This window comes from Panthera pardus, unplaced genomic scaffold (genome assembly GCF_024362965.1).
Source record: "Panthera pardus isolate Hobbes unplaced genomic scaffold, ASM2436296v1 HiC_scaffold_17, whole genome shotgun sequence".
NCBI lineage: Eukaryota > Metazoa > Chordata > Mammalia > Carnivora > Felidae > Panthera > Panthera pardus.
Genome location: NW_026526732.1, coordinates 71,149,661 through 71,172,967, shown reverse-complemented (window position 1 = coordinate 71,172,967; position 23,307 = coordinate 71,149,661). Strand labels below are relative to the sequence as shown.

General features: G+C 44.4%; 1 protein-coding gene across 9 annotated transcripts in view; it reads left to right on the top strand.

Moving 5' to 3' along the window:
• Positions 1–23,307, top strand: part of ANKRD6 (ankyrin repeat domain 6) — a 213,003-nt gene that overhangs the window by 170,141 nt on the left and 19,555 nt on the right. For 5 of the 9 annotated variants that reach the window (XM_053904656.1, XM_019442851.2, XM_019442852.2 and 2 more), the window contains 6 exons: positions 5,780–5,878; positions 12,641–12,739; positions 15,075–15,173; positions 19,348–19,446; positions 21,083–21,181; positions 23,098–23,196. In XM_053904656.1, coding sequence (XP_053760631.1) covers positions 5,780–5,878; positions 12,641–12,739; positions 15,075–15,173; positions 19,348–19,446; positions 21,083–21,181; positions 23,098–23,196 — 594 coding nt within the window. Of the gene's footprint in view, positions 1–5,779; positions 5,879–8,328; positions 8,667–12,640; positions 12,740–15,074; positions 15,174–19,347; positions 19,447–21,082; positions 21,182–23,097; positions 23,197–23,307 lie in introns of those variants that run through there. The other 4 variants (XM_019442857.2, XM_019442849.2, XM_019442856.2 and 1 more) reach the window with 3 other exon arrangements.

The following is a 23,307-nucleotide window of genomic DNA, read 5'->3' as shown; positions in this document are numbered from 1 at the left end:
TGTTTTTAAGATTTCAAGTGATTCTTATGTGCAACCAAGCTTGAAAACCAGTGGTTTACATCAGTGGCTCTCAAAATGTCATCCTCAAGGAGCAGTATCTACCTCTCCTGGGAACTTGTTAGAAATGCATACTTAATGCAAATTCTCCACTCCAGACCTACTGAATCAGAAAGTCTGGAAGGAGGCCCAGTACTGCTGCCCAGTAAAGTTTGAGAACAACTGGCTCAAGGTATAATATTAATATAGAAAGCAGGATAGTTATATGTGACCTATTGATATAACTATGCAAAAGCATCAGTAGAAAAGATGCACTGAAAAAGATTGGATGAAAATGACAATAGCTGTAAAAAATGATAATAGTTGTATTGGATGGTAGAATTACAGATTATTTGCTTTTATTTTCAAAGTTTTTAGTAATGTCATTATATTGCTCACATATTCTTTTAAGAAACAGGAACTGGGTTGTGGCAGTGCAGTATTTTAGTGTTTCGTACTGACAGGTGGGGTTGAGAGCATCACGAAGAATGTGGCAAGAGGAATGATGCTTGTTTGGACAGGCCCGACATGGCAGATTTCACCTGAGGGCCTATAGCTTCCCTGGAGAGAATTATCCTAGGTCCTCTTCATCTCATCCTATGGGTCTCAGCCTGGCTCACTCATTAGAATCACCTGGGGAGGAGTGCCCAGGTGGCTCAGTCAGTTGAGCATCCAACTTCAGCTCAGCTCATGATCTCACAGTTTGTGGGTTCGAGCCCCACATTGGGCTCTGTGCTGACAGCTCAAAGCCTGGAGCCTGCTTTGGATTCTGTATCTCCCTCTCTCCCTGCTCCTCCACTGCTTGCACTCTGTCTCTCTCTGTCTCTCAAAAATGAATAAACATTAAAAAAAAAAAAAAGAAAAGAAAGAAAGAATCACCTGAGGAGGGTCTCTTGTTAATAGATGCCTGGGCTCCACCACAAGTTGAGCCAGAAATGCTGGAGACAGGGCTCAGGCATCAATATAGATGGACAGAAGAACAGACCAACCTGCCCAAGTGATTTGGATGTACAGTGAGAGTAGAAAATCTCTCTCCTCATCCTTGAGATTTAAAGAAACCAGGTTATATCCAGAGGTCATCATCTGGGCGTCTTGGGAGCTTCCTAACACTGAGACATGGAACCCTTCTGCTAGAAGAGAGCTTCACCCACCTCACTCCCCAGCAAGCAGGCGGCAAGTAGAATGGTGGGTCAGAGCTTGGGGGCCAGAGTCAGACGGCTTAGGGGTGAAACCAGACTCTAATTACTTGCTGTATGACATAGAAAAGGTGACAGGGTCCCTCCATGCCTCAGTTTCATCACCTATAAAATGGAAATTCCTCATATTAATAGTGCCTACCTCATAGAGTCATGGGGGGGGGCATTAAATGAGCTAATACAGGTAAAAGTCTTAAGATAGTGCCTGTCATGTAAGTATCCCATAAATGTTAGCTGCTGCTGTCTCTTGCTCATGTCCTTATTATTAGTGGTCTTCCTAATCCCTCTAGGGCCTGGGTTGAGTTGAGTTGAACAGGTTATTGAACTGGGGTAGGTCCCAGGACAAATGGAGGCTTCAGAAATGTCTTTGTCTTATTCATAGTTCACAGTCTTTTCTCCTTTTCCCATTTCTTTCATTGGCCATTCCTAAGGGCATGAAAATGATGGCAGTTGCATTCTTGAGTCTAAATCATTCAAATACCCCTCTAAGGGTCAGTTGTTATTTGCCCCCTCACACTTAAGGGGATTGCAGCCTTCCCCATTTGTCAGGCTTGACCTTGGGGTATCCCTCCTGGGAGCAGCCACTTCCCTGATTGGCTCTACTTTTGTTGCTTTTCACAATAGAATGTTCTAGAAAACAATTACATATCTGCTTCTTTCTCTCCACCTTTGGGTGGTGGTGGTGGTGGTGGTGTGGTGTGTGTGTGTGTGTGTATGTGTGTGTTTAAGGGAGTTGGTCTTGTGTTAGGAAACCCAGGGAACAGGAGTGGACAGCTTCAGGTTCAGTGGGAAACTGATTCCTATTGCCTTTGATGCTGCTGTACTTTTACCTGGTGCTAGAAAGGGAGCCAGACATGTGAGGAGGACATTCACCCTTCTCAGAAAAGTCCTCATGTCACTGTTGCACCTGCTTAAGTACTAATGAAACCCCCAGTTGTTTACACTTCCCCTGAGGGGCTGAGACATCCAAGAACCTAGAGCATCCCTAGGCTCTCTATTTCTTTGAGGCCAAGCCTGGAATTGGAATTTGCTCCCATGTCCCTGGTAGCCTCAGCCTGCCTGTGCTTGAGGAACACTGGCTTCTCTTTGACATGGCCCTGTACCATCCCAGAAGCAACTTGCTTCCTCGTCATGGAAGGCACAGTCCTGACCTCAGGGAGATTATAGCCTGGTTGGAAAAAAATGCCAGTGCCCAGGGTGACATTCAAAACAGAATGTGCTGGTTTCCTAGGAGGAACCTGAGGCACTGTGGGAGCAGAGAAGACAAGACCAGGAATGTTTCTTGCTGAGTCAGAGAAGGCAAAGTTTGGAGAAGGGCATTGCCAGGAAAGAAGGCCCAACCAGCAGAGACACAGAGACCAGAAACTGTGGGCTGTATTTCAAAGATGGAAGTGGACAAGTGGATCAGGACTGGCCAGTAGGAAACGACCCTTCAGCTAGGGGCCCATTTGGCTATCCAAGTGATCTGATTTCCAACCCTTCACCCAGGTCTGTTTGCCATTGAAAATATCTCACTGGTCTTTGTTAAGGCAGAGGTGCAAAGGCGTCAAGGAGGAGAGGGAACAATTGGGGTGTCTTCAGGGGCGAGGGCTCAGGACAGCTGGAAGGGAAAAAAACCCCGTCTTCGATGGTGGATGTTACTCTTATTTCAAGCATAATGGGGTGGATAGTGCAGGCTATTCCTGTTTTATAATTTTTTAAATGTGTATTTATTTATTTTTAAAGAGTGAAAGCAGGGGAGGGGTAGAGAGAGAAGGAGAGAGAGAATTTCAAGCAGGCTCTGCACCCCCCAAATGGGGACCTGATCGCATGAACTGTGAGATCATGACCTGAACCAAAATCAAGAGTCAGACACTTAACCAACTGAGCCAACCAGGCACCCCAGCCTCTTCCTATATTATAGGTGAGAAAATGGGCTCAGGAGAGTGTTGTGGACAAAGTCCCATAGGGGTGATTAGTCAGAGCTGGGATTTGAACTGGGCACATCAGGCTCTGTTGCCTCCAGCCTGTCCTTTCTGCAGAGAGAGGATTCTCTGTTGACTTTGGATGCCAGTCCAAGGCATCTTGTTAGTAATTTATAGTTTCTAAAGCACCTTCCCAGGTATGACCTGGTTTGAACCACAGCACCATTTCCTTCTGTCTTCTGCTTATTTGTGTCCACTTGGGCAAACCCTTTTGCCTCCTTGTGCCTCAGCTTCCAACCAGTCACATCTGGTTCCTGACGAGGATGTTCCTCAGGCTTCCCTGATCTGACACCCTGAGATTCCTTGTCCTTTGTCCTCTTTTTCCAGGCTCTCTCCAGCAAACTCTCTTCATCATGGTTTATGTTTTCAGTTGCTCAGAAGCACTTGTGTCCTACCGTCCTGTCAGCCTTCCTCACAGCACACACATCCGTCTCCTCACGAGAGTAACAAACTTCCTGTGTGTCATAATGCCTAGAAACTTGGTGAAGGTCATTTTCTGATGTCCTTAACAAGGACACGTGATGACAGATGGAAACTGGGACCAGGCCCAGTGAGTGGAACCTGCTTATTTTGCTCCATCTGATCAGCTGTGGACTTTCATGGAGAGAATCAAGGTTAAGCAGTGTGCACTGAGACAGTCGCTAGCCAAGGAAGGTCACTCCATCTCTTCTCAGACATTGCCTTTTTATGAAGGCTTTTTATAGCCCACTTTGTTGGGAGTAACTTTTTTCTTAATTAAGAATTCTAATTTTAAAGTGAGCTCTGACCTCTTTCTTTACAGAATCATTCTAGTGCTTTGATTGCATTTCATGCGTAGAAATTAAGATCCTTTATTGTCTGCTATCTGTGTTTTCCTCCACGGCTAGTTACCCATGGCAAACTGACACTTTATGGAGATCATAAATGAGTTTATTCCGCTAGAATATCAATAAAGGTCTTTGGAGAATTTTATTGAGGTGTAGAGGGATGTAAGAGACTATTTCTCCCTTATTAAGAGACCTATATGAGCCCATCAGGGTGTGTTTCAGTATGGATGGGAGCCAGTGGCTAAATGATTTTTGAAGCAGGAGGTAGAAGATTTCTTCACAGTGAACTTGAAGGGAAAAGCAAAGGAAATACGATGTCCTCTTTAGAATTTGGAGTTTTGCAAGGTCAGTTCTCTGGATAGAAGTTGATTTACACTGAAGAGTTATTCTGGGTGTTACCCTCTGTGTTATACTAGAGGGCTATTGAAGAAACAGTCCTTTCTGTGACCCGATCACAAGGCTAAGAAGCCTACTCAGGTGCACAGGGAGACGTGCACACAAGTGCGTTCTGCAAACCACTGAAAAGAACCTGGATGCCCATCAGTAGGGAATGGGTGAATAATGAATAAATGATCTGGAACTACATGTGACAATATGAGAAGAAATCTCAAAAATATGACATTGGACAAAAATTGCCAAATGATATTTTAAGAGTTTAATGCTATTTATGTAAGGTTCTAAAATAAGCAAAACAATATTTATTATCTATGGCTATACCCACGTAGCAAAATATGTAATTAAAGGCAAAGGAATGAAAAATACCAAATTTAATTTACTTTAATTTAAGAATACCAATACCTTGTGGTGCCTGGCTGGCTCAGTCGGTAGAGCATACAACTCTTGATCTTGGGGTTGTGAGTTTGAGCCCCATCTTTGGTGTAGAGATTATTTAAAAATAAAATCTTAAAAAGAGTGATTACCTCTGGAGCTGAAGGGAAATAAAATCTGGGAGGGGTTCACAAGGAACATCTATAATTTCTCTAAGGTTTTCTTAAAGTGACTTGTAGGTATGTACATTTTAAAATATTCATATTTTTGAATGGCTGAAATATTTTGTAATTTTATTTTATTTAAATATTTTTTTTAATGTTTACTTATTTTTGAGAGAGATAGAGTGGGAGCCGGGGAGGGGCAGAGAGAGAGGGAGACACGGAATACACAGCAGGTTCCAGGCTCCAAGCTGTCAGCACAGAGCCCAATGCAGGGCTGAAACTCATGAAATGTGAGATCATGACCTGAGCCGAAGTCAACGGCTTAACGGACTGAGCCACCCAGGCGCCCCTATTTTGTAATTTTAAATTTTGTTTCAAAAAAGGGAGAACCTATTCAGAACAGTCTGGCCAGTAGTTTCAAATTTTAATAATTACTAACCAGATTTTTCTGGGGCTGATTAGCTTGACCTTTTGCTGTTCTTTCATCTTTTGCCCCATCTGATTCATTGTGACCACTTCATCATCCCTGAGTGTTAGCACCAAGGAGAAAATAAGAGAAAACATGAAACTCTTCATTTTCCTGTTTGTTTGATGAGTGTGGAGTGGAAATTATGCACCAAAGGAAATCTTCACGTTTTTAGCATATTTTATTCATTCATTACAATGCCAATTACAAAGGTTAACAGAGACAAACTTGAATTCTGAGTAAATATATAAGGATCTCCTGCCGAACTGAAGGGGAAGGGGGCTCCGACTGTGTAAAGCTTGCTCTAGGGCCACACCTGCCTCTAGGGAAGTGGTTTTGATATCCTGTTCTGAAATCAGTGTTTCCTTTGCTTTAACAGCATGGCCGGACCCCCCTTCATCTTGCTGCCAATAAGGGCCATCTTTCTGTGGTCCAGATCTTGCTGAAGGCTGGCTGTGACCTTGATGTTCAGGATGATGTGAGTAGAAACCACACTCTACTGGGAGGGGTTGTTTGGGAGCTTGTCTATCTGGAAATACACAGTATAGTGTGTAAGCAGCTAGGCAGTGGGAGGATAGAAGATGCTCTCCTAGCACTTTTTAGCTCCATCTTGGTCCCCATGGGGTCCCTACGGGGACCTTCTTCTTGAAGACCTATCCTGGGACCCATTCTCAGTAGCAAGCTATAGTTTGCAAGTTTGGGGTGGTTTTCCCATCATGGTTCATGTGCTATCTAGTATCATCTACGTATAGAGCCTCAAAGGCATATTGTCTATGTCCTGTCTTGGTGTGAAGGAGCACACTACACACACACACACACACACACACACACACACACACGAGTGAGTGTGGGCAAAGCCTGTTGGAAATGTGTCATTGACCAAGCTTACCGTTAGAGAAAAAGTGGGGCTTAAAAACTTAACTTTTTCCTCTTCTCACTTTGATTTCTCTTAGGATACGTTTAGTTTAAAAGGACCTGTTCAAATAAAAAATTAACATATCATGGAATCCAAGAAAAAGGAAGCATCCTGAAAGAGTTTCCTCTCATGTTATGCCTTTATTAAGACCCAGTCTCTGGGGGCACCTGGGCGGCTCAGTCAGCTGAGTGTCCAACTCTTGATCTCAGCTCAGGTCTTGATCTCAGGGTCATTAATTCAAGCCCCCATTGGGTTCTGCACTGGGCATGAAGCCTACTTAAAAAAAAAAAAGACTTTGAGTTTCTTCATTCAGATTATGTAGACAAAGACTCCAATTGGCTCCTCTGCAGTCAAGTATTCATTCCTGACTCAATCACCAATGGTGAGGATGAGGTCATGTGGTGCACAGGGTTGCCTATTGGATCTTTGAGGAAGTAGATTCTCTAAGAAGAGGATATAAATAAGATGAAATGAATTGTCCTCCAGTGAGCTATTAGGAAACAGCCTTATGATAATGTAATTGGAAATTATTTTCAGAAACTGTTCCTAATTTCAACTCTAATTTGTGTGGTAGGACTTTAAGAAACAAGAAGTTTTGTGAGGAACAGAGAGTCTTACAGAATTTGCACATATCATAATCCCTTCCTGATTGACCTTTGATAGCTGAGGGTATGGGAGTGTTAATCAAATTTTAGCCCCTCAGGTGTGCTAGTAGGGTATAGGTTACCAAAGTGCATCTAGTTTTCTGTAGGTATCTTTGTAATGTCCTAAAACTTGGCAAACATATGGTGAGAAGGACAGCATTCACAAAGAAATAACTAAATGTCATTGTTTTATGTACAGGCAGAAGGCTATCCAGTATCGTTCATAAATCTCTGGTTATATTTGGAATCGTTGGGTCATCAAAAATGTTACTTTCAAAAGATGCTGATTTAACTTTCAGCTGTTGATTTCTGCCTTGGGTCATAATACATTTTCCCTACACTGTAACCATGATAACATTCCTGATTCTATCATATCCTTAGATGACAGGAGTGAAAATACAAGGGGAGAGAAGAGATTCTAACCACAGAAAAGGCAGGGCATTGGGATGCTGGTGCAAACATGTTGGGATGCCTCTGGTCTTCTCCTTGCATAATTGAAGTCCTCACTGGCCATGGTGGCAAGGCTACCATGCCAGGTCCACCAACTCCTGCCTCAGCTCTTGAGCTCCAAGAATCACTGTGTTCTCATGCAGCAAGAGCCATGCTAACTTCTTAGAACTGTGGGCGTTTATATCAGGCAAGGTAGGAAGTAAAATAGGAGTTTTCACAAGGTAGCTAAGGGGAGACATGTCAGCAGAAGGAAATTCACCTCTACTTTTAGATGGGAACGAAGTGTTTCATTTATTGGAATAATGTATTTTCTTGCATCTTCTCCTTGCCCTAATCAATCTGTACATTGCTTGTCCCTGATAACTTAAATCAAGACAGACAAACAAAACAGAAACACCAGAACAAAACAGTGTAAAAGCTGCTGGGAATGGAGAAGGTAGAATTCTGAAGTAATGTGTTCACCAGAATATTGTTCACGTCTCTCTTCTACGTATTTACCATGCCTGTTGATTGGCTTTGAAACTTAATGCAAGAATCTGAAGAAGAAAACTATATGTGTTTTTTTTTTAAATTTTTTTTTAACATTTATTTATTTTTGAGACTGAGAGAGACAGAGCATGAATGGGGGAGGGTCAGAGAGAGGGAGACACAGAATCTGAAACAGGCTCCAGGCTCTGAGCTGTCAGCACAGAGCCCGACGCGGGGCTCGAACTCACGGACCGCGAGATCATGACCTGAGCCGAAGTCGGCCGCTTAACCGACTGAGCCACCCAGGCGCCCCTATATGTGTTTTTTTAAAGAAGCTGGGATATTAATTATTGGAAATAATCAGTTCAGAAGTTACCTGTCTTGGATGATGGGTAGAAATAGAGAATGTTAATATTATGAAGAATTTACTTCTAACTTCATATTCTACAGATATGTTCCTTATGTCACGGTAAGGACTGAGAATTAGTTGAAGAATGACCTCCAGTGGCCTGGAGTGGGATTATTATGAATTTCAACCTGTGGAAACCAGTTCTTTAGAATATGCAACTCCAGGAGAAAATTCCCCTTGGCTTCCTGCCAATCCTGTCAACACACATTGGAGCTCTAATGCCATCTCTGATTGGTCAATGAGCAACCACACGGCCCCTACCTCAGAAATAGCCCAGGACCCTGTGGCCATGATAAAAGCCATGAAGGAAGAAAAAAATAAGAAAAAACAGAGAAGAAAGGCTAGGAAGAACCCTAGAAGATCAGAGAGAGAACAAGAGGTCAGCAATTTGCTTTGCACACCTACGCTGTCTCGGGCTTCCTTGCAACATGTCTGTCTGTGCCTCCTGGGAAGGATTCCTCCTGAAGAGGGACATGTTCCACCTTTGCATGACTCGGGTTTCTTCCATGAGCTTAGCTTTGAAATCTGTCTGCACTGTGCTCATTCTTTTTCACCATGTAGGAGAGAGAACTATAAGTATTGTGAAACAAATATTGAGACGTCAGAGGTTCCAAACGCCTTAAGTTCCCAAAGTGAGAAACACTGAAGTCAGAAAAATTGAGAGCTGGCAGTTCATGCACTTTGCAAACAGGTCAGCATGTTCCAAATCAAAATGCCAAACTGCAAGGTTGCTGGCTCTCCGAGTTTCCCACTGCAGTGTTTTTCCTTCTGCTTCTTTGTAGTTAATCATTTGGCAAATACTTCTTGGGCACCTGTAGTGGCCAGGGCACTGTGCTAAAGCACTTAGCTAGATGATGCCATAAAGAGGCAGCTCCAACCCCACAGAGGGAGCTGATCTTTTTTAAGGCTTGCACTGGGGCTAATTGATTTCATAGGGTGGAACGAGCTTGGAGTAAGTGCAAAGAGCCTTGACAGATTGAATTCTGGCTTGACCATGCTACCCCAAATTAGCTGGTTATCCTAGGCTAGGCACTGAACTGCCCTGAGCCTTAGTTTTTTGTTTTGATCAATAAAATGATGCCACTTGGAGTACAGTAGAGAGTCAATAAATATGCATTGAACAAGAAACTGCTGACAAGAGTGTCATATTTTTTCTAGCATCTTTTTTCAAAGTTTCAGAATTTCAGGGTTTATTTATATCATTGAAATAAGGATTATGTCAAAGATGCTGCTTGGGTCTGTTAATAAGTATGTATTGAGGACACATTTTATTGTCTTCTGGGTCCTATTTCACAGAGGAAATGTTTCCACAGTAAATTTTAGAGGAGGAAGGTGATTTCCAGGAAATTGGCCCTGTTTCAATTGAGGGTCTCCGGTGCTTGATTGTATTGTGTTCTGGGAAGAGTAGCCTGAGATAAATAGCCCAAGGTGTCCCTTTGCTTATGTATTTCATGTCTCTCTGAGTTTAACTCTCATCTTGGTAACTTTAGGGTAGCTGGGTTTTTAGGCCAGAGAAAGTGTCTTACTCAGTCCTCCAGAATTGTCCCATGTAGTGTTCCCAAAGCTAATGATAGAGCTAAAGGGCAGCCACTTATGGTGGGAAGGCTGATGTTGGTGCCTTCCCAGCAGTGTTTATCCAACTCATGAGGCCAGGACCCAGGCTGAGTGAGGTCTCAGAGGGGAGTAAAGACGGAAGGGAACCTGTAGCCTGGAGACAGGCAGTGCCTCTAAAAGGTCACTACAGGAGACACCAGTGCCAGTGGCTTAAGACAATTTGTGTTCTCACTACAACCTCACAGAAGTCGTTAGATCTCCTTGAGTCTTGATAATCCACCTGGGAATTTCCAAAGGCTAAACTGAAAGTTAGATTTAGCTTCTTTCACTGAGTTAGAGTTTCACAAAGGAAAGTCCTCTCCACAGGGAAGCAAAAACAGTAGATTCATGCTGAGAGCAAGTGATAAATAATGGTGATGTTCTGGCTCCAAAGCTGCCTCAACTCGTGATTTAGTGGCAGCTTGTGAAACACAACAAACCATTGACCTGTAGCAAGACTTAGGTTAGATTGTGCCTTAACCAGCAGAGGCCCTTTGTGCCATGACTCGCATGGAAGAGTGGCCAACATGACCCATGAGTTTGAGGCTTTATGCATGACAGGGACAGAACCTATTATGCAAAAAGGTTGGTGGAGTGCTGAGTAGAGTGCCAGCAGTCTGTGGGAATATGAAAAGGGCTTGTCGGTGTTTACTCTGGAGGAGTGAGCTGTGGTCTCTTCTTTCTTGCCAAGAATAGAACACCATCTTTCTCATCAGGTCGTAAATTGCACTTGAGGTCCATTTTGGGAAAACTTGTCACCATTCTGATGGGGAAATGCCAGTCTTGGAAATTCTTATAAAGTTAAGACTTGGGCAGTTTCTCATAGTATTACTTGTTTGGACATTAAGTGTACATCATCTGGAAACACTCCTGAAGATGTTTGAGACGGACATTAATGGCTTTACACACCTCCTGCAGCCACTGATCCAGTGGCCACATTCTCTTGTGACTACAAGGCATGCAGAAAGGGTTCTTTTTGAGTGAGGGGTCTGGGAAGATGCATGAGAAGAAAGCCATGTCCAAACCTAATTTATACTGGGAATAAGGATTTAGGATGCCAAGGGGAGGGTTCATGATAGAAATGCTGTGGACAGTGGATAAATCATAATAATGGAGCTGGATGTCCTGACCCATCACTGTGTAAATCCCTTAAATTCTACAACTGAACAGTGAGAAAAGATTATAAGATGTGGACAATCCCATTATTAATATATATTGTTACAGCTTAGACTTTTAATAAATAGCAGTGTTTGCTGTTGCTAAAATTATGTGTTAAATATAAAAAGTTGGAAAGTATTAAAAATTATAAGGAAGAAAATACAAATCATTTCCCCTCATGGATTTTTAAATGGAGGGTTTTTTTTTTTTAATTTTAAGAAAGTGAATTTGAGTTTTAAATAGCATTAAGTGCTTTTTTATTGTGATAAAATGCGTGTAACATAAAATTTACCATTTCAACCATTTTTTACTGTACACTCAGTGGCATTGAGTGCATTCACGTTGTTGTACAACCATTACCACCATCCATCTCCAGAATTTATTCTTGGATTAAGTGCTTTTAATGTGCACTGTTGTTGGTTATAGATTCCAGGGTGTTCGGTAAGTAGACTCAGCATTTCATTAAGGCTATTTATAGGTAGTAGTGCGTCCCTCTTTTCAAAATCCCCATGTTTTCTGTCTTATAATAGTCTCTCTTTCCTCTCTTGGGCTCAGGACAAGGGATGCCACAGGAGGTGCCTTTGCCCCTCTGGTGCTCCACCAGAACATTTTATGTATGCAAAACTCTTACCAACCAAATCCTAGAACCCAAGAAGGGAAGGGAGAGACCTTGGAGGTCATCCACCCCTCAACCCGAGGCACAGCAAGGTGACCGGTGTTTCCCAAGGCTGTGTAAGACTCACATCTCCTGACCCTCTTGCCCCGTACCCCTTCCTTCCTACGAGAAGTTTTCCACACTATTCACCTTTCTCCCCATTTCAGTTTGGACCCCAGTCTAGACTTGATTTGTCTTGACTGGACTTCCTGCGTACATGTCAGAGATGAGATTGCTCTTAGAGACTTTAGAACTCTCTCTTATCTTGACCATCTTACCTCCTCTCTAATGCAGTTGGGGCAAGAGTCAAGTTCCCTTTGGTGCCCTGATGGAGAAAGAGAAGGTCGGCAGTCCCAGGCATCTGATTATAGAAAAAGGGGTCAAATACATCATAAGTCAGTGAGGATGCTGTCATGAAATATCAGAAGAAGCTTCATAGACTTACACAATGACTTACACAGTTTGTAGTCCTGGAGTCCTCAGATGACACAGCATAAACCCCTCCATTGCTCTCGGCCCATAAAGTCAATTAAAAAAATACGTACCCATCATCAAATCATGAGTGTTGCTAACTGGCATGGCTGGATAGTGATTCCTCTGAGAGAAAGTGGGGAGTAGAGGACTCAATGGGGAGTAAAGATTGCTGGTTTAATTGCATCACACACACAGTCTAGCTTTACACAGATGTGACAGGCATATTCCCTCTGAACACTGCCTTTCCTTGGGGTGGCGGGTGAGTGCCTGACCCTCATTCCAAGGTCAGCTCTGGAGCTGTTTTGTGGTTGGTTTGAGATTCCCACTGAGTTTGTGAACAAAAATGCTCCACCTGGCAGGGTGACCAGTCTGTTGCAATCGAGGATGGAGATGTCCTTGTGTCAGAGTAGTGAGTGGTGCAGTGAGGGGTTGGGAGAACTGACTGCTGTTCCTGCCTACGTGTCACTCTGCAGGGGGATCAGACCGCCTTGCACCGGGCCACAGTGGTGGGGAACACGGAAGTCATCGCGGCGCTCATCCAGGAGGGCTGTGCTCTGGACCGCCAAGACAAGGTGACATGGGGCATATCAGCCTGAGGACCCTGCTTGGGGAACTTGTGACGACTCAATATGTTATCATTGCTGAGTCCTATTTATCGTGAGTTAACATGGTAAATTCAGCCTTTCTTTTGCAAGAGTATCTAATATCCCAATAAATATTAATTTTTTTGATCCTTTACCCTGTTCTGTGGCAGCAGTGGGCAACCACATATGTATAAATGGTAAAGAAAAAAGTCTAGAAATAATGATCTGTGGAGGCTTGGGTGGGGAAAGGGATGTGCCCCGGACTCTATTTCCAATTTTTTTTTTTGAAGGAAAGTGAGCAAGTTAATTTATTTAAACAATATTGGAAGAAAAACAATAAGCAAAATCAATTCTTTAACAAATCCCAATGACATATTGATTTGTTGCTTTTATTTATTTATTTTTGAGACACAGAGAAAGACAGAGCGCATGTGAGGGAGAAGAAGAGAGAGGAGGAGACACAAAATCCGAAGCAGGCTCCAGGCTCTGAGCTGTCAGCACAGAGCCCGACACGGGGCTTGAACTCATGAACTGTGAGATATGACCTCAGCCAAAGTCTGACGCTTTACTTACCGAGCCACCCAGGTGCCCCTGACTTGTTGCTTTTAAATTGTTAAACAGCCTCAGGGTGCCTGGGTGGCTCAGTCGGTTAAGCAACCGACTTCGGCTCAGGTCGTATCTCACGGTTCGTGAGTTCAAGCCCCGCGTCGGGCTCTGTGCTGACATCTCAGAGCCTGGAGCCTGCTTTGGATTCTGTGTCTCCTCTTCTCTCTGCCCCTCTCTCGCTTGTGCTCTGTCTTTTCTGTCTCTCAAAAATAAATAAATGTAATAAAAAAGTAAATAAATTGTTAAACAGTCTTAAAACATGGAACTTCACAGTTAGGTGCAGTTCAGCCTCTGCTTACTTTTTTAGACAACTTTTTATTACATGTAATATATATACAGAAAAATGTGCACGTTAGACGTGTAAAGTTCCATGAGTGTTCACTAACAGAGCACATCTATGTGAGCCCCCAGATCAAGAAGCAGATCACATCAGCACACTGGAGGCCCCCTCAACAGTGCCCCCGTCCAGTCACTTTGACTTTTGCTTCCTGCGTTGTGCAGTCAGTCCCACTGCCCAGGCCGCACATCGCCACTGACCTTCCCAGCACCATTTCACTCTGTAGGGTCACTCCCCGACTATGGCCTTTGAGACCCTCGACTTCCACTTGTGGGTTGTCCACACCATTCAGCCTGTCTCGTGGTATGGACGAATAAAAGTCAGAGCCAGCGCCTGGACATGACTGGACAGTGCCCTGCACTCTGACCTGGAACAGCACAGGTGGTCTCTCTACCTCTCCTCTCTGTGCTTCTCTCTCCCTGTAACCCCAACCCTCTCAGCCCCACCCCACACACTTCACTGCATTTAATATTTCTTTTTCTGTAGGAAGTTAACCGAATACAGCTGTGTTTGTTAATTGATTGGTTTTTTTTTTTAAAGCCACATATTGAGGACACTTGTTTATATTATTTACAATTCACTGCTTTCTTGGTGCCTGCTTATTTATTTCGGTCCCTGAGACGCTGGATTAAGCTGGGTCAGATTAAATTCAGGGAAAGAAAAAGAGAGGAGGAATCTGCCTCTCTGGTCCTTGGGCCCGGCAACTTACAGAGCTGGACTCTTCGTTTGCCTGGACTTTGCAGGGTTCTCTCTGGGGCCAGGAGCAGAGCAGAGCAGACCCCAAGGAGTGATGGAGGTGGGAAGGAATGAACATCATGCCTGCCGTCTTGATGTTGCTTTCTGTTAAATGTGACCTGTGGATGAGCCTTTTTCAGCCAGGGTTCCCAGGGAGATTTAAGCCCTAATGCCTGAAGGCATCCATTGTACATCATAAATCTAAAATGGTACTTGTTACGTACTATTTCTGGGAGAATGGAGAAACTAGCCACTGAAATCATTTTCTGGGCTCTGGTTCAGATGAGAAGCTTTTTTTCTTTTTAGTGTTTATTTCTGAGAGAGAGAAAGAGAGAGTGTGAGTGTGAGAGCGAGCATGAGCGGGGGAGGGGCAGAAAGAGAGAGGGAGACACAGAATCTGAAGCAGGTTCCAGGCTCTGAGCTGTCAGCACAGAGCCCAACGCGGGGCTCGAACTCCTGAGCTGTGAGATCATGACCTGAGCCGAAGCCGGACGCTTAACTGAGCCACCCAGGTGCCTCAACAAGCCTCTTTTGAAATCAAAAGGACCTGTGGTGTGGCCTAGAAATACACTACAATGTACTGATTATAATGAGATGACTTCGGTCTTGGGTAATGTGTCCTCTGTCTCTGTATGTGTTCCTCAGGATGGGAATACGGCCCTACACGAAGCGTCCTGGCATGGTTTTAGCCAGTCAGCCAAATTGCTCGTTAAAGCAGGAGCCAACGTGCTTGCCAAGAACAAGGTGAGGCCCAGCAGGTGCTAGAACTCCCCATTCACAGGTGAGGATGGCTATGGGCTTTTGTCCCTGTGGGAACCTCCTCTCTGAGCAGAGCAAGAGCTTAGGAGAGCATGTGGAACCTGGCAGGGGAAATGAAAACTTGGAACTCCATAGTGAACATAATCTCCGTGGTGAGCAAGACGAACTGGAGTGGCTTTGACTTCCTTTGAGCTCTCCTGGGACTCCCTGCTTTCCCATTGGTTTATTGGAGTGCGGTTAGGCAAGCAGGCCAGTAGCACCTGTTCTCCCTCATTTTCCTACCTGCCCTCCCAGCACTGCTCAGGTCTTATCCCCCTCTTCATGTGCTCATTATTACTGAATGCATCCCAGCATTATTTCAGAAGCCTCACAGCAGATTGGCCAGCTTGCCTCCCTCCTTCTGCGTCCTGTTCCTCCCCTGCCCAGAAACCTTCCAGTAAAGCTCCTTAGCCTGGCACTGCCTCAGGCCTCCCTGGAGTGGCCTCAGTCTATGTCTGCAGCCTCTTCCCTGTGCCTTTCCTAGTATGTGCCTCCTGTGCTATCAGAGTGGGCTTACCCCTGCTCCCTGTGGGGGTATCTCCCTCCTCATTCCTGCCTGTAGACCTCCAACTCAGGCTTCCAGGGCCGCGGCCGCACCCTCCCCAAAGGTGCATCAGGGTATTTCCTACAGGGCTCCCTTGGCACCACACACTGCTCTGTGATGTCATCTACTCGTTAAATGTTTCTCATGGTTCCCTCATGGGACAGAAGCTTGAATAAAAGAAGCAAGCCATGCATCATAATATTTCCAATAATGCCTGGCAGACTGGTGGCTTCTTCATTTCTTCACCGTGGTACATTGTGTGGAATGTGAGTTGTAGGTGAATCCATGGTGTACATTAGATCCTCGAACTCTGAGAAGTAGGTGGTTCCTAGTTAATGGATAGGGAAGCCTAAGCTGGGAGCTGGTAGTCTTATCTAAGACACCTGACTTGTTTGTGACACAGTCAGGGCCATAAACTATCCTGAGTCTGTCTACTCCACCACACTGCTTCCTATCCTGTGTAGGGCCCCAAAAGTATTGTGGAAAGCCACAAGTTCTCTATGGGTAAAACAGCAGAAGCAAAGGTAGGTATTATCCCAGAAGAAGGACTTCCATGTTCTGTACCAGCCACAGCCTCTGAGGAAGCTTCTAGAAAAGTCCTCTGCCACCCCCCAGCTTTATTGAGGTATAACAGACAAATCAAATTATAAGATATTTAAAATGTACAAAGTGATGGCTTCATATATGTATACATGTCTTAAGACACCCATCACCTCACGTTTACCCTTTAAAACTTTTTTTTGATGAAAACATTGAAGTTCTAGTCTTTGTAAATTTCAGTTATACAATATAGTTTACCAACTGTCATCACCATGTTTTACATTAGATCCTTAGACCTTATTCATCGAAAAACTGAAAGTTTGTACTTACCAACCTCTCCCTATTTGCCCTACCCTCCACATCTAAGTGATACCATACAGTATTTATTTCTCTGTCTGGCTTGTTTCATTTAGCATACATAATGTGCTCCACGTTCATACATGTCACAAATGATAGAGTTTCTCTCTTTTTTTAAGAGTGAATCATATTCTGTTATATAAGAAAGGTTCTTCTTAGTAGATCAGCCCCTGTCTGGAAATAAGTACTTATTAGGATGGGAAAAATGCCTGCTACATAGATCTACCTAGGTCACGTTTTCGAAATGTCAGCTTCTGAGATATAATCCATATACAATAAAGTTCATCTGTCTTAGGTATACTGTTGTATGAATTTTGGCAAAAGTATACAGTTGTGTAACCACGACCACAATCAAGATAATAGGATGCTTCCATCACCCCAAAGCTTCCTTTGTGCCCCTTGGTGGCGGTGTTCCCACCCACCACCCCCAGCTCCTGTTCTGCCTTCCCCAGAATGTCATACAAATGGAATCGTATAGTTTGCAGCATTTTGTATCTGACTTCTTTAAGTCACTGCAAGTGACTTCCTTCAGTTAGCTTAATGTTTTTGAGATTCCTCCATGTTGTTAGATGTGTGATTAATTCCTTAAAAACATTTTTTTAATGTTTATTTTTTGAGAGACAGAGTAAGAGTGGGGGAGGGGCAGAGAGCAAGGGAGACTAGAACACAAAGCAGACTCCAGGCTCTGAGCTGTCAGCACAAAGCCTGACACAGGGCTTGAACTCATGAACCGCGAGATCATGACCTGACTGAAGTCAGACACTTAACTGACTGAGCCACCCAGGTGCCCCTAATTCATTCCTTTTTATTGCTAAGTAATATTCCAGTGTATGAACATACCATAATTTGTTTATGCTAACCCACGGTTTTTAATTTTCTTGATCCAAATGTTTTTCGGCATAATTAATATTTTCTTATTAGCAAAGCAGTTTGGTACATAGTTCTAGAACCATCAGATTTCTTTTATTTCATTCGTTTATTCAATACAGTTAATAATCCCACGAAGCCAACACCTTTGAGACAAACTACTCCTTGTGCAGTAAGAATCACACAGCAAGCGAGGCACTGAGCCCTTCCACAGGGAATGGAGGGTTTAAAATGGGGGCAGATCCTTTGTTTTTGAGAGGGAAGCTAGCAGTGGCTCTCTACCTGGCTGTGCTTTAAAATCTCCTGGAAAACTTTCAACAAACGAAAAAGAGAGGGGAGAAAAAACAAACCTACCTGGTGACCAGGCCAAAGGTAACGGCTGTCCCAGTTTCCCCTGAACTGAGGGGTTTCCTGGAATTTGGGACTTCATTAGTGCTAAAACCTGAGCTTCTCAGACCCCCCCCCTGGGCCAAGTAAATCAGAGCCCCTGGAAGCGTTGCAGCTGAGCACTGATAGTTTTAAAAGCTCCCGCAGGTGACTCTAAGGTGCAGCAGGAGGTTGATAACCACTGAGTTCACTAAACCCTCAGGTTTACAACCCCCAACTTCCTGGAGGGAGCAGTGAGGAAGAAAGATTCTACCAGGCTACTTAGAGCTAAGGGTATGAGAGGGGAGGTAAGTGAACCAGTGACGTACAGTTTTGTTGTGTGTGTGTTTTAATAAAACTCATTCCTCTTTTCAAGAGGTGAGGAACAGAACATCTGTGAGTGTGTCCAGACAGTGCTGTGTGATCCAGATCCTGGGTGAGGCAAAGCTGTAAACAGGCAATGAAATAGCTTTGAGCCCACACAGTTGCAGTCCTGACCCAGCTTTTTAGCTCAGCCGAACAATCACCGAGCTTATAGATTTAACATCCGGTATGCTCCTAGGCCCTCTCTAACACTGAATCTCCTCTTGTGCTGCCTGCTTTTCTTGTTACTTTTCTTTATGAGCAGCTTTTGTGGGCACTGTTTGCATGGTTTTAAAAAGTTCTGTTCATGTCATGAATTCTTTCTGTAAGATTACTGTGGACATTATTCTGACCCTTGTCTGTCACTTTTACTTGGCATATTGAGGATAGAGTCCAAAAAGCTAGAGGGTTTCTATTTGTATGGTAAGTGATGGATGTAATTGTATTTCCTGCTATGTGGGTACCTCATCCATAGTTCAAATTTTGATGTTTCAAGGAGAATACAAGAATGGATGATTTTCGAGAGGCTTACAAGTTGAATCTCAGTTACCTGCACTTATAGGAAGTGGCCTGTTTTGCCTTTACTCCAGGGGTGTTTTGTAGCCACAGCTATTATCTGTGTTGGCCAGGAAGGATGCAGGCCTCTTCAAAAGGAATGGAACGTGGTGCTGTGTGCACAGCATTTTACCATTAAGTAAATACTCTCCTAGGCACTCTGAATTCATCCTCACAGCCTCAGGACGTAGGGGTCACACTCCATTTAACAGGTAAGGAATTCAAGACTGAGAATAGTTAAGAGCCTTGACCGGTGGGTGACTTTCAACTCGTAAGTTGTAGAGCTGGGACTTGGAACCAAGGTTTTATGACAGATGTGCCTCTTGTGCCCATTTGGATTCTACATTAAATGTTCTTGCCACTGAAACACCTCTGCTGGGATCACCAATCAGGAAGCAGAGAATGTGAGCATTGACTATCTCCCTGTAAGCGTCACCCCTCTGCAAAGCCTGCCCTGCGCAGGTCTGGCGCAGGTCTGCCGAGAAGCTTGTCGCTAACGTGTCCTCCCTTCTCTTGCCTCTCTCCAAGGCGGGGAACACGGCTCTGCACCTGGCCTGCCAGAACAGCCACTCCCAGAGCACACGAGTCCTCCTGCTGGGCGGGTCCCGAGCCGACCTCAAAAATAACGTGGGTGAACAACACCGGCTTCTCTTGTGCTCTCTTGTGTCACCTAGGAAAATAACTCCGAAAGCATACTTGAGTGTTAACATCCGGAAAATGAAAATGTGAAAAGCATTTGGGGACTATAAAGTATTCTTTTTTTTTTTTTTTTTTTTTTTTGCTGTGTCCTAAGGGGTTCTCTAGGGTCGGAAGAGTCATCAAGACTCAAACACTATTTTTCTCCCCCCTTCTTTTCCCTTCACTCCTCAGCCTGGGTTTGTTTTAACATTTCTTACAGCATGTGCTGGCAGATGAGCCTAAGAAACCTGCCCACATATTGTTGTACAGTTGATGCCATCCAGGGGAGGTCTGATGCTCCTTGGCCAGCATCTACAAATCGATTACCCAGGTGCCCTTGAGATGAGCCGATGGGTCAGTAGTTCTTAGAGAATGCTTGACTTTCAAGGTCACATGGGTGTACCTCCTCCCTCTAAAGCAGCCGTTTTTCCTTGGTAAGTCCCATGCCTCAGGCTCTCAACTAGAGATTGAGGCTTCCCCCACCCCCCACCCCCACCCCCACACACACAAAAAAAGGCTTAGTTGAGGTCTCCCTGAAAGCAGACTCTTCTACAGTGGGTCTCAGAATGCCCTGAACCTTGGCTTTGGGCTTGGCTCCTTTTTTTTTTCTCTTTAATTTTTATTAAAAAAATTTTTTTAATGTTTTATTTTTTGAGAGACTGAGACAAAGTGTGAGTAGGAGAGGGGCAGAGAGAGAGGGAGACACAGAATCCAAAGCAGGTTCCAGGCTCTGAGCGGTCAGCACAGAACCTGATGTGGGGCTCGAACCCATGAATGCAAGATCATGACCTGAGCCAAAGTCGGATGTTCAACTGACTGAACCACCCAGGCTTCCCACGTGTGCTCCTTCTTAATCCAGGGGAGAAGGTTATGCTGAGTGGTTGCCATCTCTAGACAAAGTTAGGATGAAAACCTCAAGAAAACACTGCAGAATGTCATGACTGTGTCTCCCGTTTTGTCTCTCTGGGAGCAGCTTAGCCTGTGACCACCAAGGAAGATCTTGATCCTGAGTTTTTCTGAATGTTCTGTTTTATGCCCAGTGATTGCTTCCTCATCAGCTCCCCAGACTACTCTGCCCCATATGAGATATTGGAGTCCTGCTAAAATGGGACGCAGCTCTAATTTTTTTAGAACACATGTGATCTTAAAATCTGACCGCTCTCCCTGCTGCCCTGTCCTTTGAGCCATGAGGAACCCATGATGGAAAAGGGCTCCTTTCCAAAGTTGTGCTGTTGGTCTTAATTCGTTATACTCTGGAGCCTTTGGGCTGCAGGAGAGGCTGTGGTCAGTGGATTCTTATCAAGTGCTGGGTAAGCAGAGCCTGCCTTAGCTCTTGTGACGGCCTTGTGGGGGGCAGGCACCCAGTGTATGAGACCTGAAAGAGTCTGCATGGCAGAATGCAGGTGGGGCTGCAGACAGCACGGAGCTGCGAGTCTTGGAGTAGTGTCTACGGTAAAGGGAATCATTTCAATTCAGGCTGATACCCTCTAAAGAACATATGCTAGTCTGCCAGTTTTTTTAATGATTTTTTTTTAACTTTTTGTAATTGCTCAGATTGTGCTCAGAGTTTGATTTCTGTCCGCAGGCAGGCGATACCTGTTTGCACGTTGCTGCACGCTATAATCACTTGTCCATCATTAAGCTCCTCCTCAGTGCTTTCTGTTCTGTCCATGAAAAGAACCAGGTCAGTGCATGTGTCCTCCCCATGGCCGCCAGGCCCCATTCTCACAAGGCTGACAGGTGTGTTAGCACAAATGTGGGCAGAGGTCTGGGACCGGGCCTGTGCTGCCCTTTGCATGTGTGTTCCACTGAGTCCCCGTGGTCCTGATTTATCTGGCCTCCTAGAGGGAAGAGAGCCTGCTCTTATTCCAGTGCATATCTCCACATTTGCATATTAAACATATTCTGAAGATCTTGGGGCAGGTTTTGCTTTTAATGCTTTTTACAAAGGAAACCCACAAAGAAGACTGTGGCTTAGTAAATAAGCAAGGGAATTAGAGTTCTGTTCCTTGCCCTGCCACTTTGATCGGATGAAGTCTCTGGTCTCTGTAAAATTGGGTATGTGGTCTGTATCTGTCCGTATAGTGGGGGGTGTGCAATAAAGCTGTGATTACTACAGTGTTCCATGGAAATGTGCATGATTTTCAGTAGTTTAGATTTTTTAAATGTCTTGGCATTTATTGATACCTAAATGATAAATTGTTTGACATTTCTGCATTTGGGTACATATATTTGAAGTTTTAAAAATCATTATTCAGGCTAACCATGCCCCATAACAGTGGTTTCTGATCCTGGCTGCATATAAGAATCAACAGGGCAATTATAAATACCATTCCTGAATTCTACCCGAGTTTAAATGACCAGAATCCAGGTAATGGGATTGTTAGAAAGTTCCTGACCTGAGTGTGCAGTCAGGATTGAGAACCACTGACACAGCTAAATACATCCTGTCATTCTGCAGCCCCCAACAGATTCTGGTCCATCAGATTACCTGTACCCAGCCCCCACTAACCAGTGGTTCTGCACCTTGGCAGGATGTTTCAGGCACCTGGGAGCTTTAAAAATCACCACGTCCAACCTACAATTCAGAACAATTAAATGCATGCCAGGGGCGGGACCCCAGCATCAGTAGTTAGTAAAGCTCCTCCACTGATTCCAGCGTGCAGCCAGGATTAGAAACCACTGCCCAGTACACACAACTAAGTGACTTGGCAACGAACTAAACGTTTCCCTGGCTACTTTCAGTGGGGGAGGGCCATGGGATAGTGGCGTTTTCATGCTGCCCAGGAAAACAAGTTATCTGGAGCTTTACTTGATCACCCAATGGGAGAGGATGGATTATTTAACATTTGTATTGGCCTGGTTTATTCATAGCCTTCTGCTTGGGGAAACACCAGCGTTTACATATGGAATTGGCCCATCGAGCTCCATTTGTCTATAGCCTCCTTTCATGGTTGATTGTCTGAACTTTTTTTGATATATAAAGAAAATATGAACTTTATTATAGGCTATTTGGTAAGAGGTTGAAAACAGCTGGTCTTAAGTGAACACTGATTTTTTTCAGTGACTCCACCCAAACGAAGAATACCCTGAGCCTGCAAAGTGATTCCTAGTGGGCCCTTCACATTCCAGCAGGTGGGAATGTGATCCCACGTGGGATCCTCCCCCCGTGTTTGTAGAAGTAACTACTTTCACAGCTTTTGCTCATTCTAGCGCTCAGAAATCAAGGGGCCCTCTGGACAGAGGGATATGGTACAGAGCTCTGTGATGGCTAGCCTGCTGGCCCCTGGCTATCTGTCCGTCATCCTACCTTGGTGTAAAGCTTCAGGTCCCCATTCTCAACAACCCCAGATTGCCCCCCTGTCCTTCCCTGTGATTTCTAGTATCCTCAGTCAGAAAGGAATGCGATCTTTGTACATAGGGCATTTTAAAGCGATCTCTTTAAGGAGAACCACGTAACCCTTGAGCAAAGGGTTCCCTATCAGTCTAAGGCCAATCCTAATTTGAAAAGCTACTTACCAGGCCATGGGATGAAAAGCCGGAAGGCTGTGAGCCATGATCAGATGGAGTTTAGCTGCCTTTCTTCTGATTTAATTTCAGGCCGGAGACACAGCACTTCATGTTGCTGCTGCCCTAAATCACAAGAAGGTGGTTAAAATCTTACTGGAAGCTGGAGCAGATGGAACCATTGTTAATAATGTAAGTTAAGGGGCGCCTGGGTGGCGCAGTCGGTTAAGCGTCCGACTTCAGCCAGGTCACGATCTCGCGGTCCGTGAGTTCGAGCCCCGCGTCAGGCTCTGGGCTGATGGC